The sequence below is a fragment of the Hyla sarda genome, chromosome 1 (assembly GCF_029499605.1).
Source record: "Hyla sarda isolate aHylSar1 chromosome 1, aHylSar1.hap1, whole genome shotgun sequence".
NCBI classification, from domain to species: domain Eukaryota; kingdom Metazoa; phylum Chordata; class Amphibia; order Anura; family Hylidae; genus Hyla; species Hyla sarda.
The window spans coordinates 281,455,944-281,474,385 of record NC_079189.1 but is presented as its reverse complement, the minus strand read 5'-3'; the positions used below and the strand labels follow the sequence as shown (position 1 = coordinate 281,474,385).

At 44.4% G+C, this 18,442-nt stretch overlaps 2 protein-coding genes across 7 annotated transcripts in view; one reads left to right on the top strand and one right to left on the bottom strand.

The window, feature by feature from the left end:
• The window catches only part of TJP3 (tight junction protein 3), a 115,198-nt gene extending 100,111 nt beyond the window's left edge, over positions 1 to 15,087 (bottom strand). The window contains exon 1 of one of the 3 annotated variants that reach the window (XM_056573578.1): positions 15,016 to 15,087. The gene's annotated coding sequence lies outside the window, so the exon portion shown is untranslated. Of the gene's footprint in view, positions 1 to 14,568; positions 14,959 to 15,015 lie in introns of those variants that run through there. The other 2 variants (XM_056573558.1, XM_056573576.1) reach the window with 2 other exon arrangements.
• PIP5K1C (phosphatidylinositol-4-phosphate 5-kinase type 1 gamma) overlaps positions 15,043 to 18,442 on the top strand; it is a 134,703-nt gene continuing 131,303 nt past the window's right edge. For 3 of the 4 annotated variants that reach the window (XM_056573597.1, XM_056573608.1, XM_056573618.1), the window contains exon 1: positions 15,043 to 15,189. In XM_056573597.1, coding sequence (XP_056429572.1) covers positions 15,108 to 15,189 — 82 coding nt within the window. In that variant the 5' untranslated portion in view covers positions 15,043 to 15,107. The remainder of the gene's footprint in view (positions 15,190 to 18,442) is intronic. The other variant, XM_056573627.1, reaches the window with a different exon arrangement.

Below are 18,442 nucleotides of genomic sequence, written 5' to 3'. Positions count from 1 at the left end.
AAAAAGGAATTAAAACCCACCCTTTCTAACTACCCTTCAGTGAACATCACAATCAGAACCCATCTGAATTCTTTTTCATGGCAATCCAAAGTGTCAAAAGAGACTGGAGAGGAGGAAATTATATTACAGGCATGTCTAAGTTTGAATCCAGGAACATTTTTAAATTTGATTCACTGATCCCAAGAGGATTGAATGCAGAACTTGAAATCTTCGGGTTCCTTTTATCCTGCTACCCCTTGTGGTTTGGCTCTACTCCATGACCTGTCACTGGCAGGTCATTTACTGACGCAGTGATGGCTCCTGAATTCTAGCCCACCCAAGCACTATCTTCGATCTGTCCAGCCATCCAACCTTTGTGAAGTTGGAATCATGATATTGTCGTTATAATATTTTTATATTAATGTTTTTGTAATAATATTTTCACAATATTATTTAGTATCATGTTGTGTCTCATATTTTCTAATTCTATTTGACCTGCTCCCAGAAATGTAAACTCTTTGAAGTTCTAGTTTTTTAAACAGATTATATGCATCATATTTTCTCTATATTATGTATATCCACACTTTAGGTTATCTCTTTCCCTTTACTTAACTTTTTCTCATCTAATTATGGATCCATTATTTCTTTTTACCACAACATATCATTCCTTTGATCCTATCCATAGTTTTCTTACTACCCATTACATCATCAGTTGGGGACTATATATAGTACAGCATTTGTATCCAAATACTTATTACCGCTACTGAAGAAAAGGCACGCGGCCTTGAAACGCATCTAGCACTTTATTTATCCAGTTATGGTACCACCAGTCTGAATACCACACCATATACCAGCTACCAGTTTGGACATTTGCAACAGCTGGATGCCCCTTGTTTCGGGACCACTCTTACTCGCACGCGCTATCTGTGCAACAGCAACACGAGGACACCAGCTTCCACTCCTGCACCTCCATCTAACTCACCGCGGTCTTCACTATACCTGCTATGGTATACTTCTCTTTCGGGCCGGATGCCTTCCTGAGACAGCTGCAGATCATCAAGACTTCACTCACAGACGTGCATCACCTCCAGTGCCGGAAGCTTCCATGCCAGCCCGGACTGTACATCTCTCCATCACTCGTATGGTCAGTGTCTCACTACTAATGACTACATAACTATACTGACAATATTGTGGAACTGTCATGCAATTCATAAATTATTGCTGAACTCTGCTGCGCCACCAATGAACTGCTTTCACAATAAGCGCATATAACATACCTAATTGCCAATTTAATATCCACAAGAATTGCCACCATACTATCCATAAGAGTTGCGGCATATCTCTGAAGTAATCATTTGGTATTCAGAACTGTTCATTGATTTGTATTATTACATTTTTATTCTTCACAATTTTTTACTGTACCATTTTCAGCTCATTCACCCGATGCCCGGGCCCTGCTAGGGCGTTAGGAGATTTTATTTTACTATATTTCCATACATTATTAATACTTTACTTTTTTAATATATGTAAATAAATACTATTAATATTTTAACTGGATCCTTTTCTCTACCTATTCGCATATGCACCTTTGAGGACTGGTTTACATCTAATCAATTGCAAAAGTGATTATTTACCTTTGTTCATTGGGTGAAGGCATCACCAGTTACCTTGGGTACATATCTTTGCTCTCAGTCCAAGTGAGCTGCACACCATTTCCATTTTTCATAATTTAATAACAGAAGTTGGATGAGAAACCTGGAAACGATGGCTCTATGATTCTACACAGTGCACTTTTCGTAAAAATACACCACATCTTTATTCTGTAGGTCCATACGGTCGCAAGGATACCTAATTTATATAGGTTTTATTTTATTTTACTACCGTATATACTCGAGTATTAGCCATTCCGAATATAAGCCAAGGCCCCTAATTTCACCCCAAAAACCTAGGAAAAGTTATTGACTCGACTATAAGCCTAGGGTGGGAAATACATCATCCCCCCCTGTCATCATCCAGACCCCTCTTCACCAACCCCCCCCCCCCCCCTTCATCACCGCCTGTCAGTCCCTTCGTCATCATCATCCAGACCCCCATTTTGTTTTCTACTCACCTCCCCAGTTGTTGCTTTCACAGTGGGAAGGAAGGGTTAGTCGTTCAGGGCTGTCCATCTTCACCAGGAAGCCCTTTTCTCCACTCCAGGCTGGCCACGGACTAGTGACATTGCGTTGACAACGACACGCAGGGACGTTCGTGTGCAGCAGACGTCCGTGACTTCCCTGCACATGAACGTCCCTGCGCGGTGGCGTCAATGCAGCGTCACTAGTTCAGGGCCAGCCCGAAGCGGAGAAGAGGACCTCCCGGTGAAGATGGACAGCCCGGAACGACTAACCCTCCCCACCGGACGGTCCCTGCAGCATAGATGGCCCAAGATGGATGGCCTGGCCCATCCCCTCACAGCTAAGCTAGAAGCATTTTTTGTTCACGCGAGTATAAGCAGAGGGGGGAGTTTTCAGCACGAAAAATTGTGCTGAAAAACTCTGCTTATACTCGAGAATATACGTTACATAAAAAAAATTATATCTACATGCACCAAAATTTGTATGTTTAACCCCTTAAGGACCAGGCCCATTTTGTCCTTAAGGACCAGACCTATTTTATTTTTGCATTTCCGTTTTTTCCTCCTCGCCTTCTAAAAATCATAACTCTTTTATATTTCCATCCACAAACCCATATGAGGGCTTGTTTTTTGCGTCAACAATTGTACTTTGTAATTACATGACTTATGTACGGCGCAAGCAAACAAATATTTATGTGGGAAATTGAAAAGAAAACCGCAATTTAGCAAATTTTGGAAGGTTTTGTTTTCACGCTGTACACTTTCAGGTAAAAATGACATGTGTTCTTTATTCTGTGGGTCAATACGATTAAAATGATACCCATGTTATATGCTTTTCTATAAATGTACCACTTAAAAAAAAATCTCAAACCATTATAACAAAATTAGTATGTTTGAAATAGCCCTATTTTGACCACCTATAACGTTCTCATGTTTCCGTATATGAGGCGGTATGAGGGCTCATAAAAGTACCACTTTTACTTAGGTTTTACTTTTTATAATTTTTTTTATATTTTTTTTAATAAAATGTGACAAAAAAGCAGCAATTTTGGACTTTAAATTTTTTTTACATTTACGCCGTTCAACTTTCGGAAGAATTAAAAATATATTTTAATAGTTCAGACTTTTACGCACGCAGTGATACCAAATATGTGTATGAATTTTTTTAATGCTTTTTGGGGGGTAAAAATGGGAACAACGGACATTTTACTTTTTTTATTGGGGGAGGGGATTTTTCAATTTTTTTACTTTATTTAAAAAAAAATCTTTTTTTTTTTTTAAACACTTTAATAGTCTCATTTGATTGCTAATACTGTTCAGTGCTATGTATAGGTCATAGCACTGATCAGTGTTATCTGTAATCTTCTGCTCTGGTCTGCTCGATCTCAGACCAGAGCAGAAGACCCTGGGAGCCAGCCGGAGCCAGGTGAGGGGACCTCCAGCTCCCATGCTGGATGATCGGATTGCCGTGGCAGCGCTGCGGGCGATCCGATCATCCAAAGTACTTCACTGCCGCAGATGCCGTGATCTGTATTGATCATGGCATCTGAGGGATTAATGGCGGACATCTGCGCGATTGTGGATGTCCGCCATTACCGGCGGGTCCCTGGCTGCTGATAGCAGCCGGGACCTGCCGCGCATGACGTGAGCACCACTCCGGTGCTCGCAATCATGGCGGCACGTAAATGTACGTCATGGTGCGTTAAGTACCACGGCACCATGACGTACATTTACGTCCATTGACGTTAAGGGGTTAAAATTGTCATCTTCTGACCCCTATAACTTTTTTTTTCCATATACAGGGATGTAGGAGGGCTATTTTTTTTGTGCCATGGTCTGTAGATTTTATCGCTACCATTTTTGTTTTGATTGGACTTTTTGATTGCTTTTGATACACTTTTTTAGGGTATACAAAGTGTCCAAAAATACGCAATTTTGGACTTTGGATTTTTTTTTTTTTTTGATGTGTACGCCATTGACCAGGTATGGCTGGCACATAAGCCTGGTTGTCCCCTATTGGGAGTGTTATGTCCCTGAATAGGAGTGTTTTGTCCCCTTTTAAGTGTGTCCGCATCCTCTATTGCGAATGTCCCCTATTCTGAGGGTGCAAATATGTTAAAGGGGTACTCCGGTGAAAAACTTTTTTTATTTATTTTTATTTATTTTTTTTAAATCAACTGGTGCCAGAAAGTTATACAGATTTGTAAATTACTTCTATTAAAAAATCTTAATCCTTCCTGTACTTATTAGCTGCTGAATACTACAGTGGAAATTCTTTTCCGTTTGAAACACAGAGCTGTCTGCTGACATCATGAGCACAGTGCTCTCGCTGACATCTCTGTCCATTTTTTTTTCTGGCAGTTTTTGGAATACTGCCACTGCAGTTTTTGAGCCAAAGTCAGAAGTGGATCCATAAGGGTGGAGAAGTGCAGGTCCTTTAGTGGGACAAAATTGAAAAAAATAAAAATGCAATTTTGAGAGATTTATCAAAACCTGTGTCGAAGAAGAGAGGTACAGTTGCCTATAGCAACAAATCAGGTCGCTTCTTTCATTTTTCAGAGGCCTTTTAAAAAAAAAAAAAAAAAAAAATTATGAAGCGATGTGATTGGTTGCAATGGGCAACTGCACCACTCTTCCTCCACACAAGTTTTGATAAGTCTCTCCCATTAGCTTTATTCTGTAGGTCCATACGATTACAACAATTCTTAAATTGGGCCATTGACCTTGCAGATTACTCAACATTATATTCTAATATTTTAACCCCGTAAACTTACGCTTGTGGCCAGCTCCCGTTATGTGAAGCACGCTCAGGAGCTGAGCGTCATACCCGGCAGGTCCCGGTTGCTATCAGCAGCCAGGACCTGCGGCTAATACCAGAGATCACCGATCAGGCTGATGTCTGGTATTAACCCTTTAGACGTCGCGATCAAAGTTGACCGCAGCGTCTAAAACGGCAGAAAAGCGTTGCCGGTTATCTCAGTGTTTTGTTCGGGATGGATGCAGTGAAATTGCGGTGTCCCTAACAGCTGAAAGGAGAGTGGAAGGGTGCTTACCTTGTCTCCCGCTGTCCGATCGTCACTCTGCTGCTCCAAGCCTGAGATCCAGGCTGGAGCAGCAAAGCAACGATTACACGGATCAATGGAATGCTATGGCTTTGCATTGATCAGTGTCTGCAATCAAGGTATTGCATGTCATAGTCCTCTATGGGGGCTATAACACTGCAAAAACATTTTTTTTTTAAAGTGTAAAAAAAAAAAAAAAGTGAAATCCCCCCTCTTTTGCAATTTAAAAAAAAAAAGTTACTAAAAATAATGTGGTATTGCCACATGCGTAAATGTCCAAACTACGAAAATATAATGTTTATTAAACCGCACGGTAAATGGGGTACACATAAAAAAATTCTAAAGTCAAAAATTGCTTTTTTTGGTCACTTTGTATACCCTAAAAAAAAAAAAATCTATAAAAAGGGGATTAAAAAGTATGGACCTACAAAATAAAGATAAGGTGTAATTTTTACCAAAAAGTATACTGCATAGAATCGGAAGCCCCCAAAATTTACAAAATGGCGTATTTATTTTTTCGATTTTGCCCCACAAATATTTTTTTTTACTGGTTTTGCCGTAAATTTTGTGGTGAAATGATTGAGGTCTTTATAGAGTACAATTGGTGGTGCTAAAAATAAGCCCATATATGGGTCTGTAGGTCCAAAATTGAAAGTGTTAGGATATTTAGAAGGTTATGAGGAAAAATGCAAAAACTGAAAAACCCTGCGTCCTTAAAGGGGTAATCCGCCCCTGGCATCTTATCCCCTATCCAAAGGATAGGGGATAAGATGTTAGATTGCAGCGGTCCCGCTGCTGGGGACCCCGGGGATCACCGCTGCGGCACCCCACCATCATTACTGCACAGAGCGAGTTCGCTCTGTGCGTAATGACGGGAGATACAGGGGCCGGAGCAGCGTGACGTCATGGCTCCGCCCCTCATGACATCACGGCCTGTCCCCTTAATGTAAGTCTATGGCAGGGGGCGTGACGACCGCCACGCCCCCTCCCATAGACTTGTATTGACGGGGGTGGGCCGTGATGTCACGAGGGGCGGAGCCGTGACGTAACGATGCTCCGGCCCCTGTATTGCCCGTCATTACGTGCAGAGCGAACTCACTCTGCGCAGTAATGATAGCGGGGTGCTGCAGCAGCAATCCCCGGGGTCCCCAGCGGCGGGACCCCGGCGATCTGACATCTTATCCCCTATCCTTTGGATAGGGGATAAGATGTCTAGGGGCGGAATACCTCTTTAAAGGGTTAAACATTTACGCATGCAGCGATGCTACATTTTTTTGTTTACATTTTTTATTTAAAACACGAGAAGGGGAATGATTCTAACTTTTATTAGGGAAGGGGTTAATTCAAATGTATTTATTTATTTATTTATTTTAGCACTTTTTTGCGGGAAAGGGGTTAAGCACATTTGTCTATAACGTCTAGGCAAATGTGTCTATAATAGCTGAGCTATTATAAGCAGATATGCCATTCAGGAGCATGAATAAGCTAGGTGACAAATCATCACCTAGCTTTTCATTGCTACTGAATGCCATTGCTGCTTACAACCCAGAAGGATAACTTACTATAAATTTATAGGCAAAGCTGTCTATAATAGCTTAACTAATATAAGCAGAAATGACACTATGGAGCACAGAGAAGCTGCTTGACAATTTCTCACCTAGATTTTTCATGCTCCTGAATGGCATATCTGCTTATCATTGCTCAGCTATTTTAGATAGATTTACCTATAACTTTTAGTCAAATCTGTCTATAATAGCTGAGCTATAATAAGCAGATGTGCCATTCAGTAGCATGAAAAATCTAGGTGAGAAATTGTCAGCTAGCTTTTCTGGGCTCCTGAATGGCATATCTGCTTATCATAGCTCAGCTATTCTAGACAGATTTGATTAAAAGTTATAGGTACCTCTATCTATAATAGCTTAGCTAAGATAAGCAGATATGCCATTCAGAAGACCAGGAAAGCTAGATGACAATTTCTCACCTTGCATTTTATTGCTCCTGAATGGCATATCTGCTTATTATAGCTCAGCTATTATAGATAGAGTTACCTAAAACTTTTAGTCAAATCTGTCTATAATAGCTGAGCTATGATAAGCAGACATGCCATTCAGGAGCATGGAAAAGCTAGGTGAGAAATTGTCACCTAGCTTTTCTGTGTACCTGAATGGCAAATCAGTTCATGCCTGGGTGACTGGTTATACCTTTGGAGAGACTCCAGAGGCAGAGACCGCCGGCGGGACCTCAGGCAGGCAGCATCCACTAGGGGAAGGAGACTCCTACACTACCCTGACGTCACGTGGGGCATGCAGCAGGGACGTGCGCATGCAGGTCAGGCGGTTATTCAGCCCACGTCATCACCCAGGGCCTAGGTAAGAAAACAGGGCCTGCCTGGGTCATCGCAGGGCCAGCCCTCTTTTTCTGCAAGTGTAGCTGCCGTGGGTCACCGGGCCTATTATAACATAGGGGCTAAAGGGCTAGCTGCTTTGGGCCCCCAGGAATGACAGGAAGTTTCCGGGACTGGAGACATGACGTAACGCCACACCCCCTCGTCAGGGCCAGATTAAGGCTGCCTGGAAGACGGAGCACTTCATTATGATGCCCCCCCCCCGGACAGTTCCCCAACATTAGGTGCAGTGGTTGTAGTCCCCCCACATTAGGTGTAGTACAGTTTCCTCACAGACATACAGCCTTTAGCCATATACAGTGTATGGCTGGAGGCTGTATGCCTGCTTCCCTCAGTGTTCCGACCACCGCTCCTCCAGACCTGGGTCACGATCTACTGCTATGGGCCATAGCAGTAGGTACCGGGATCGTAGGAGCAGAGGTCGGAACACTGAAGATGACGTGCTGGTCACGTACCATGCGCGCGCGTCCCCCTCATTGCTCCGCTCTGCTTTTCTCTTATTGGCGCACACACGGAACGTCAGTGACGTCCCTGCGTGCGCTATCTACCGGCGGCCGCTGCATTTTAAAGTTAACGCGGGGCCTGCCGCAGAGAGGTAACCGCCGGGACATGCTTGTGTCCTGAAAATATTTTTCGGGACACAGGGATGTCCCGAATGTGACGTGGCCCCCCTGCAGGCCTGGGGCACGGAGCAGGCGCTCCATGAGTGCCAATGATGATCCGGCCCTGCCCCTAGTGACATCACACCCCCCTCCATTCATGTATATGGAAGAGGACGTAACTGCCGTCACACCCCTCCCATAGACATTAAGGGACGGGGTGTGACGCCTCCAGTCCCGAAAACTTCCGGTTTCCGAGCCTGGAGACACAGCTCCGCACATAATGTGGGTGCTCCAGGGAGATCACGGGGGGGGGGGGGATCAGACGTCTTATACCCTATCCTTTGGGCAGGGGATAAAATATCTAAAGCCGGAATACCCCTTTAAAAACTGTCTGCTGCTATTGGGAGGTGTCCGCTAAGTGAGATTTCACTGTACCATGCAATCTTTTGATTGCATACACTGATCAATGCTATGCCACAGCATAGCATTGATCAGTGTTATCGGCTCTCTGCTGCTCTAGCAGGCATGGCTGGCTGGGAGCATCAGACCTCCGATCGGAAGGCGAGGAGGCAGGTAAGTGCCCTCCCGCTGTCCTCTCAGCTGATTTGGACATCACGGTTACAAAATCTAAAAAAAGACAACCGTTCTGGGTTTCTTGGAAGGAGCGGCGCTAGAAGTACAGGGAATACTAAGCACACGAGGAGTAGTAGGTATGAGAACAGACAGGATCTAAGATATCACTGCTTGCTTCTCAGTATTAATTAAAGTTTTAATCTCTGTCATCTGGCGTCTCATCTTTAACTATTTCACATATGAATGGTTTACAGACAGACGTTTTAGATAGTTCAGTAAGCTACAATGGTATGAAAAAGTTTAGGCACCCCTGACAATTTCAGTGACTTATAAATAATGGGGTGTTTGGATCAGCATTTTAATTTTGAGCCATCAAATATCTGAAGGACACAATAATATTTCAGTAGTGAAATGAGGTATATTGATGAACAAAAAAATGTGCAATCTGCATCAAAAAGGAGAGTAGACAGGTGCATAAATTTGAATCACTTTGTTGATTTTAATACCTGTAACTACCTAGCACTGATTAATTTGAACACACAATTGGTTTGTTGAGCTCATTAACCCCTTAAAGGGGTACTCCGGCGCTTAGACATCTTATCCCTTATCCAAAGGATAGGGGATAAGATGCCTGATCGCAGGGGTCCCGCGGCTGGGGACCCCCGTGATCTTGCACGCGGCACACCGTTTGTAATCAGTCCCCGGACCGTGTTCACTCTGGGTCTGATTACTGTCGATCACGGGGATGCAGCGTTGTGACATCACGGCTCCGCCCCTGTGTGACATCACGCTCCGCCCCTTCAATGCAAGCCTATAGGAGGGGCGTGACATGTTTTTACTTTTGGAAGACATTATAGGGCTTTTTAGTTTAGCAGCAATTATCCAATTTTTCATGAAAATTTCAAAATCGGAATTTTTCAGGGACCAGTTCAGTTTCAAAGTGAATTTGAAGGTTTTTATGTTAGAAATACCCTATAATGGACCCCATTATGAAAACTGCACCCCTCAAAGTATTCAAAAATGACATTCAGAAAGTTTGTTAACCCCTGCATTTCACAGGAATAGCAGCAAAGTGGAGGAGAAAATTCAAAATTTTTATTTTTTACACTAACATGTACTTGTAAACCCATTTTTTTCATTTTACAAGGGGTAAAAGGTAAAAATGGCCACCAAAATTTGTAACCCTATTTCTCTTGAGTAAGGAAATACCTCATATGTGGATGTAAAGTGATCTGCGAAGGGAAGGAGCGACAATGGGATTTTGGAGAGCTTTTTGCTGAAATGGTTTTTGGGGGCATGTCTCATTTAGGAAGCCCCTATGGTGCCAGAACAGCAAAGAAAAAAATACATATATGGCACACTATTTGGGAAGCTACACCCCTCAAGGAACGTAACAAGGGGTATAGTGAGCCGTAACACCCCGCAGGTGTTTGATGAATTTTCACTATAGTTGGACATGAAAATGAAAAATTTTTTTTTTTTAACTAAAATGCTGGTGCCACCGCAAATTTTTCATTTTCATAAGGGGTAATAGGTAAATATGTCCCCAAAATTTGTAACACCATTTCTCTCAAAGTAAGGAAATACCTCATAAGTAGATGTAAAGTGCTCTGTGGGTGCACTAGTGGGCTCAGAAGGGAAGGAGAGACATTGGGATTTTGGAGAGCGAATTTTGCTGAAATGGTTGTCTCATTTAGGAAGCCCCCATGGTGCCATAACAGCAAAAAATAAAAAAAATAAAAAAAAACACATGGCATACTATTTTGCAAACTACACCACTCAAGGAATGTAACAAGGGGTATAGTGGGTCTTTACACCCCACAGCTGATTGATGAATTTTCGCTAAAGTTGGACATGAGAATGAAAAATTTAATTTGTTTTTCACTAAAATGATGGTGTTATCCCAAATTTTTCATTTCTACAAGGGGTAATAGGAGAAAAAGCCCCCCAAAATGTGTAACACAATTTCTTTTGAGTATGGAAATACCCCATATATGGATGTAAAGTGCTCTGCGGGCAAACTACAATGCTCAGAAGAGGAGGAGTGCCATTGGGATTTTGGAAAGAGAATTTGGCTGGAATAGAAGTCGGGGGCCTTGTGCTTTTACAAAGCCCCTGTGCTACCAGAACAGTGGAACCCCCCCCCCCCCCCCCATGTGACCCCATTTTGGAAACTACACCTGTGGGGTGTAAATGCTCACAGTTTCCAAAATGGGGTCGCATGGGGGGGGGGGGGGGGGTTCCGCTGTTCTGGCACCATGGGGGCTTTGTAAACACACATGGCATAGAATTCCAGCCAAATTCTCTCTCCAAAAACCCAATGCTGCTCCTTCTCTTCTGAGCCCTGTAGTGTGCACGCAGAGCACTTTACTTCCACACATGGGGCATTTCCATACTCATTAAAAATGGTGTTACAAATTTTGGGGGGGGATTTTTCTCCTATTACCCCTTGTGGAAATAAAAACTTTGGGGATAACACCAGCATTTTAGTAAGAAAAAAAAAATCTGATTTTTCATTTTCACGTCCAATTTTAACAAAAATGTGTCAAACACCTGTGGGGTGTGAAGACTCACTATATCCGTTGTTACGTTCCATGAGGGGTGAAGTTTCCAAAATGGGGTCACATGTGGGCGATTTTCTTTGCATTTATGTCAGAACCGCTGTAAAATCAGCCACCCCTGTGCAAATCACCAATTTAGGCCTCAAATGTACATGGTGCGCTCTCACTCCTGAACCTCGTTGTGCGCTCGCAGAGCATTTTACACCCACATATGGGGTATTTCCGTACTCAGGAGAAATTGCGTTACAAATGTTGGTGTTTTTTCCCCCCCTTTTACCTCTTGTAAAAATGAATGGGGCAACACCAGCATGTTATTGTACATTTTTTTATTTTTTTACACTAACATGCTGGTGTAGACCCCAACTTTTCCTTTTCATAAGGGGTAAAAGGAGAAAAAGCCACCAAAAATGTGTTAGCCAATTTCTCCTGAGTACGTAAATACCCCATATGTGACCCTAAACTGTTGCCTTGAAATACGACAGGGCTCCGAAGTGAGAGCGCCATGTGCATTTGAGGGAAATTAGGGAAAACTGTAGTTGCAAAACTACAACTCTCATCATGCACTGACAGACCGTGCATGCTGGGAGTTGTAGTTATGCAACAGCTGGAGACACACTGGTTGGGAAACACTGAGTTAGGTAACAGACTAACGCAGTGTTTCTGCACCAGAGTACCTACAGCTGTTGCAAAACTACAACTCCCAGCATGCATGGTCTGTCAATGCATGATGAGAGTTGTAGTTTTGCAACAGCTGGAGGAACACAGGTTGGGAAACACCGAGTTAGGAAACAGACAGTGTTTCCCAACCAGTGTGCCCCCAGTTGTTGCAAAACTACAACTCCCAGCATGCCCAGAGAGCCAATAAATCTAATTTCACTACTGAAATATATTACTGTGTCTTTCAGATATATGATAGCTTAAAAGGGGTACTCCGCCCCTAGACATCTTATCCCCTATGCAAAGGATAGGGGATAAGATGTCAGATCGCGGGGGTCCCGCCGCTGGGGCTTCCGGAAACGCTGGAGGCTTCGGCTCCTGACCACGGTGACGTGAGATCGTGATGTCACGACTCCGCCCCCGTGTGATGTCACGCCCCGCCCCTCAATGCAAGTATATGGGAGGGGGCGTGACAGCTGCCAGCGCTGCCGGAAGCCACAACAGGTGGGTCCTGCAGCCGAGATCCCGGGGGTCCACAGTGGCGGGACCCCGCGATCTGACATCTTATCCCCTATCCTTTCGATAGGGGATAAGATGTCTAGGGGCAGAGTACCCCTTTAAAAATGTTATTGCTGATCCAAACATCCAATTACTTACAAATAAAAATCATGGAATTTATCAGGGGTGCCTAAAATTTTGCATACAACTCAACATCTTTAGGATTGCCAAAATTATTAATTATCGTAAATTTCAACTCAAAAGTGGCAATTTATCTTGGATGATAATATAATATACGCAGGCACGGACAGTTCGATGGCTTTGAATATACCACTGCTGACTAAGGCTGGGTTCACACTACGTTTTCTCCCATACGGGAGCGCATACGGCAGGGGGGAGCTAAAACCTCGAGCTCCCGTATGCCTTCGTATGCGCTCCCGTATGTCATTCATTTCAATGAGCCGGCCGGAGTGAAACGTTCGGTCCGGTCGGCTCATTTTTGCGCCGTATGCGCTTTTACAACCAAGTGGGGGTGGGGGTTGGGGGGGGGGCGGGGGATGTAACAGGCTAGCAAAAAAAAATAGGATGGTGGGAGCTACCCTTTAAATATTTGTATACTATACCTTTTAGATGAAATATAATATATATATATATATATATATATATATATATATATTAATAAACGCTGAAGACTGCACTATATAAAAAAATCATTATTCTCATCATCATGTGTACCAGCTTTTATCGAAATTGGGAAGTTAATGCTGGAACACACACACACACACACACATTATATATATATATATATATATATATATATATATATATATATATATATATATATATATATATATATATTTATTTTTTAATTTAATATGTATTCAGCTGTGGATAAACAGGGGCCTTGGCTTTCACTTTCAGTGTTATACAAAGACGTGTGAACACATGACTGACTTTACAGGATGGCATACCACTGCTGAGAGTGCAAGTGTCTGTGGTTCCATACCACAGTGGCATTCTAGAGAATCTCCTGGCAGAGTTTGCCACCTTACAAAGGTCTCAATGCACAGACTGTTACACTATAAACTTATGTTGCAAACATTTCATGACCAGGAGGGCAGAGAAACAGGAGGAGAACCACCCCAGCTGGTCTGACCAGTTCTGTCACGATAAACATTCTACCGAAACTCCTCACCCTGCAGGCAGTGAATGGGCACAGCGAGCCTGCACTGGAGGGCCTGGCATGCAGCGCTGTTTGTCCAGTCTGTTTACCCAGGGAGGAGCGCTGTGAAGTGGAGCGGTGACTTTGGTGCTCATAGTCCTTCTACATGACACTGGGGAGTGGACTGGGACATCAATGGTTAATAATCTGGTATCGGGACAGGGCAAACGGGAGTAGCGCTTCCCAACTAGTCTGCCTCCAGCTGTTGCAAAACTACAACTCCCAGCATGCCCTGACAGCCGGGTTAGTGAATAAGAAGAGCTGGCCACCATTGGTGTGTTAGCAGGAATTTAAATTAAAAAAAAAAAACATTGTATACAGTAGTGTTTCCTAACCAAGGTGATTGCAGCCATTGCAAAACTACAACTCCCAGCATGTCCTGACAGCCGGGTTAGTGAATAAGAAGAGCTGGCCACCATTGGTGTGTTAGCAGGAATTTAAATTAAAAAAAAAAACATTGTATACAGTAGTGTTTCCTAACCAAGGTGATTGCAGCCATTGCAAAACTACAACTCCCAGCATGCCTGGACAGCCAAAGGCATGCTAGGAGTTGTAGTTTAGCAACAGCTAGTGGCCTCTGGTTGGGAAACACTGGAATACAGCATGACTTGGCTGATAACAGAGAACACCACACTGTCTACCACACTGTTTCCCAACCAGGGTGCCTCCAGCTGTTGCAAAACTACAATTCCCAGCAACAGCTGGAGGCACCCTGGTTGGGAAACACTGGTCTACCACTATACAAGACTGAGCTTGTATCAGGAGATTGCTGCACGCACCCTCAACAACTACAAACAAATCCCTCAGCTCTTACAAAAGTCTCTGAGAAAGTACGGCCGCACGGTGTGTACAGGGGCAGACAAGTGCTACACTGGGGAGAGGGGCTTCTCGTACCTGTTGGGGGCGTCCTCTCCGCAGGCAGGTGAGCTCTCTACAGGTGTCTGCAGCCTCTGAGCATTTCCTGGTATCTGAGCCTCTCCGCCAGTTTAACCCCGTCCCTGCCACCCAGGACGCACATACCTCGCTATTAACCCTTTCATCGCTGTGGACCCGTTCTCAGCGCCACCTGCTGGGACCAGTGCAATGAATGACACGGGGTCGGGGAGGACATTTCATTCTAAGAGAGCGAAGTGTCACCTGCAACACTGCGTTTAGGTAACGTTACCGCATACTCTACCCTTAGCACCACAAATTTTTAAGAGTGACCTAGAAAGGCGGCTTTCGTGCGGCCACAAATTAATTCGGTTATTTTTTCGGGAACTTTTTTTTTTTTTGCCATTAGTAAAAATGGCGGTCACGAGAACCTTAACTCCGCCCTCTTAAGAAAAAAAAAAAGGGAACCTTTCTGGCTTGTGACGTAAAGCGCTGCAGAACGTCATGACGTAAGAGGCAAGACCTCCGGCGGAGCTGTCAAGAGAACGGTATAGAGGAGGATGGAGGAGCCTGAAGAGGAAGAGGGGTGCGGGAATAGCCCGGAGCGGGCGGCTGGGGGCTCCACAGCGGAGTGTTGGGAAGGTGAGCGCTCAGCGGGAGATGGTGGAAGTTCCCGGGCATGGGGGCGAGCCTGCTGTTGAATGGTGTGCGGGCACTGCCAGCAGGTCATCTTCTGGGAATGTGGGCTCATTGACTCAACACCGGGGCATCATGCCCATAGTAACCAATCATTGCTCAGCTTTTATTTATCTGAGAGATGAGCTTTCAGCTGGTTCTTATGGGTAAAGAGGTTTCCTAAATCTGCCCCCAACATGTCTATTTATTAATCTTTATATTATTTGTCTTCCTCTTATCTATCTTCAGCATGTATCTCTATTCTGTGTGCCATCTTCCAGGTTTGAGGACCCTCTAGTGAGTGACATAATACCTGGGGTCCTTCTTTATTAAAGGACCCAGCTTGGTGACATCATACCAGGTATCCTCTATACCAGTGGTCTCCAACCTGCGGACCTCCAGATGTTGCAAAACTACAACTCCCAGCATGCCCGGGCATGCTGGGAGTTGTAGTTTTGCAACATCTGGAGGTCCGCAGGTTGGAGACCACTGCTGTATACAGTGTAATATCTCCATAATCTCCATAATTTTTTTTCTTTAACCCCTTAAAGACACAGCCTATTTTGGCCTTTAAGGGGTACTCCACTATAAAACATTTTTTATTTTTATTTATTTATTTTTTTTTTTTTAATCAATTGGTGCCAGAAAGTTAAACAGATTTGTAAATTACTTCTATTAAAAAATCTTAAAGGAGAGCTCCAGAATATAAAAATTGTCCCCCATACTGCCGGCAGAAAAAAAATAAAGATGTACATACCTTCCTTCGCTCCCCCGGGGCCTCCGGTAACCGTCTCCGGTCTCCGCCGCGATCCTCTTCCTGGTTGTCGGTGGTCGGTGAGTCATACTGCACTCAGCCAATCACCGGCCATAGGGAAGTCCTGACTCGGCCGGCCATAGGCTGAGCGGCAGTGTGAGAACGATCCAAGACACAAAATTCTTCACTACACCAGCACCTGCTGCCGGGGCCGAAAACGTCACACTGCCGCTCAGCCTATCACCAGCCGAGCCGGGACTTCACTGCGGCCGGTGATTGGCTGAGCGCAGTATGACTCGCCAATCACCGGCAACCAGGAAGAGGATCGTGGCGGAGACCGGAGCCGGTTACCGGAAGCCCTGGGGGAGTGAAGGAAGGTATGTACATCTTTATTTTTTTTTACTGCCGGAGTTCTCCTTTAATCCTTCCAGTACTTATCAACTGATATATGCTACACAGGAAGTTATTTTCTTTTTGAATTTCCAGTACTTAGCTGCTGTATTCTCCACAGGAAGTTCTTTTCTTTTTGGATTTCCTTTCTGTCTGTCCACAGTTCTCTCTGCTGACACCTCTGTCCCTGTCATGAACTGTCCAGAGCAGGATCAAACACCATAGCAAATCTCTCCTGCTCTGGACAGTTCCTGACATGGACAGAGGTGTCAGCAGAGAGCACTGTGGTCAGACTGAAAGGAAATCCAAAAAGAAAAGAACTTCCTGTGGAGAATACAGCAGCTAAGTACTGGAAGGATTAAGATTTTTGGATAGAAGTGTTTTACAAATCTGTTAAAATTTCTGGCAACAGTTGATTAAAAAAAAAAAAAAAAAAATGCTTTCCACTGGAGTACCCCTTTAAAGACACAACCAATTTTAGTTTTGCGTTTTTGTTTTTTTTCCTCCTCTCCTTCTAAAATCCACAATTTCTAAAATATTTCCATCCACAGACCCATATGAAGGCTTCTTTTTTTGCGGAACCAATTGTACTTTGTAATGACATCTCTCATTTCACCATAAAATGTATGGCAAACCCAAAAATTATTATTTATGTGTGAAAATTTAATTGAAAACTGCACATTTTAAAAACGCTGTACACTTTACGGTAAATGACATGTTTTCTGTGGGTCAATATGATTAAAAGGATTATATACTTTTCATGTTATATACTTTTCTATTATTGTACTGCTTTAAAAAAATCTCAAACTTTTTTTTACACAGTTTGTTTAACCCCTTAAGGACGCAGGACGTACTCAAACGGCCCCTTTTCCGAGTCCTTAAGGACTGAGGACGTTTGAGTACGTCCTGTCAAATCCCAGCCCCCCGCCGCTAGCTGGAGGGGAGCCGGTGCCCGATGCCTGCTGAAATCGTTCAGCAGGTATCGCGGCATATCGCCCAGGGGGGTCATGACCCCCCCCCCCCCATGTCGGCGATGGCCGCAGATCGCTGGACAATTCAGTCCAGCGATCTGCGGCAGATTCCAGGTCAATCGGGTCTCCGGTGACCCGGAATTACAGGCTGTCTCTGACGGCCCTGAACAGCCATAGCTAGCAGGGGTGAGGTGGCACTGGTGCCACCTCACGATCGCCCAGATTCATCAGGGCACCTGCTGCGGGTGACACTCCCGCAACCTGCTCTGCCCCTCTTCCGGAGCGGGTGCGGGATGTGGACCCCGGGAGCTGGGGACCCCGATCCCCAGCGTCGATGTTGGGATCGGCGCCCCAGGAGCAGCGGCGGCGGCGAGGGACTGACCTGTGCCTGGAGCAGCAGCAGTAGGAGGTGAATGACAGCTTCCTGCTGTTGCTTAGCAACAGCTCCCAGCATGCAAAAAGGGCATGCTGGGAGCTGTAGTTATGCAACAGCAGGAGGCAGACCACCACAGCTCCCAGCATTCCCTTATGGGCATGCTGGGACTTATAGTTTTGCAACAGCTGGAGGCACATTTTTTCTATGGAAAAGTGTGCCTTCAGCTATTGTATAACTACAACTCCCAGCTTTGTTACCAAACTTGGTGTTTCACAACCAGTGTGCCTCCAGCTGTTGCAAAACTACAACTCCAGCATGTACGGACAGCGGAAGGGCATGCTGGGTCTTGTAGTTATGCAACAGCTGGAGACACACTGGTTTGCTACTTAACTCAGTGTTTCACAACCAGTGTGCCTTCAGCGGTTGCAAAACTACAACTCTCAGCAGTCAACCAGTAGATGCACCACTTCAACTCCCAGCATGCACTTTAGCTGTTTGTGCAAGCTGGGAGTTGTAGTTATACAATAGCTGAAGGTACACTTTTCCATAGAAAAAAATGTGCCTCCAGCTGTTGCAAAACTATAAGTCCCAGCATGCCCATAAGGGAATGCTGGGAGTTGTGGTGGTCTGCCTCCTGCTGTTGCATAACTACAGCTCCCAGCATGCACTGATAGACCGTACATGCTGGGAGTTGTAGTTTTGCAACAGCTAGATGTTTCTCCCCCCACC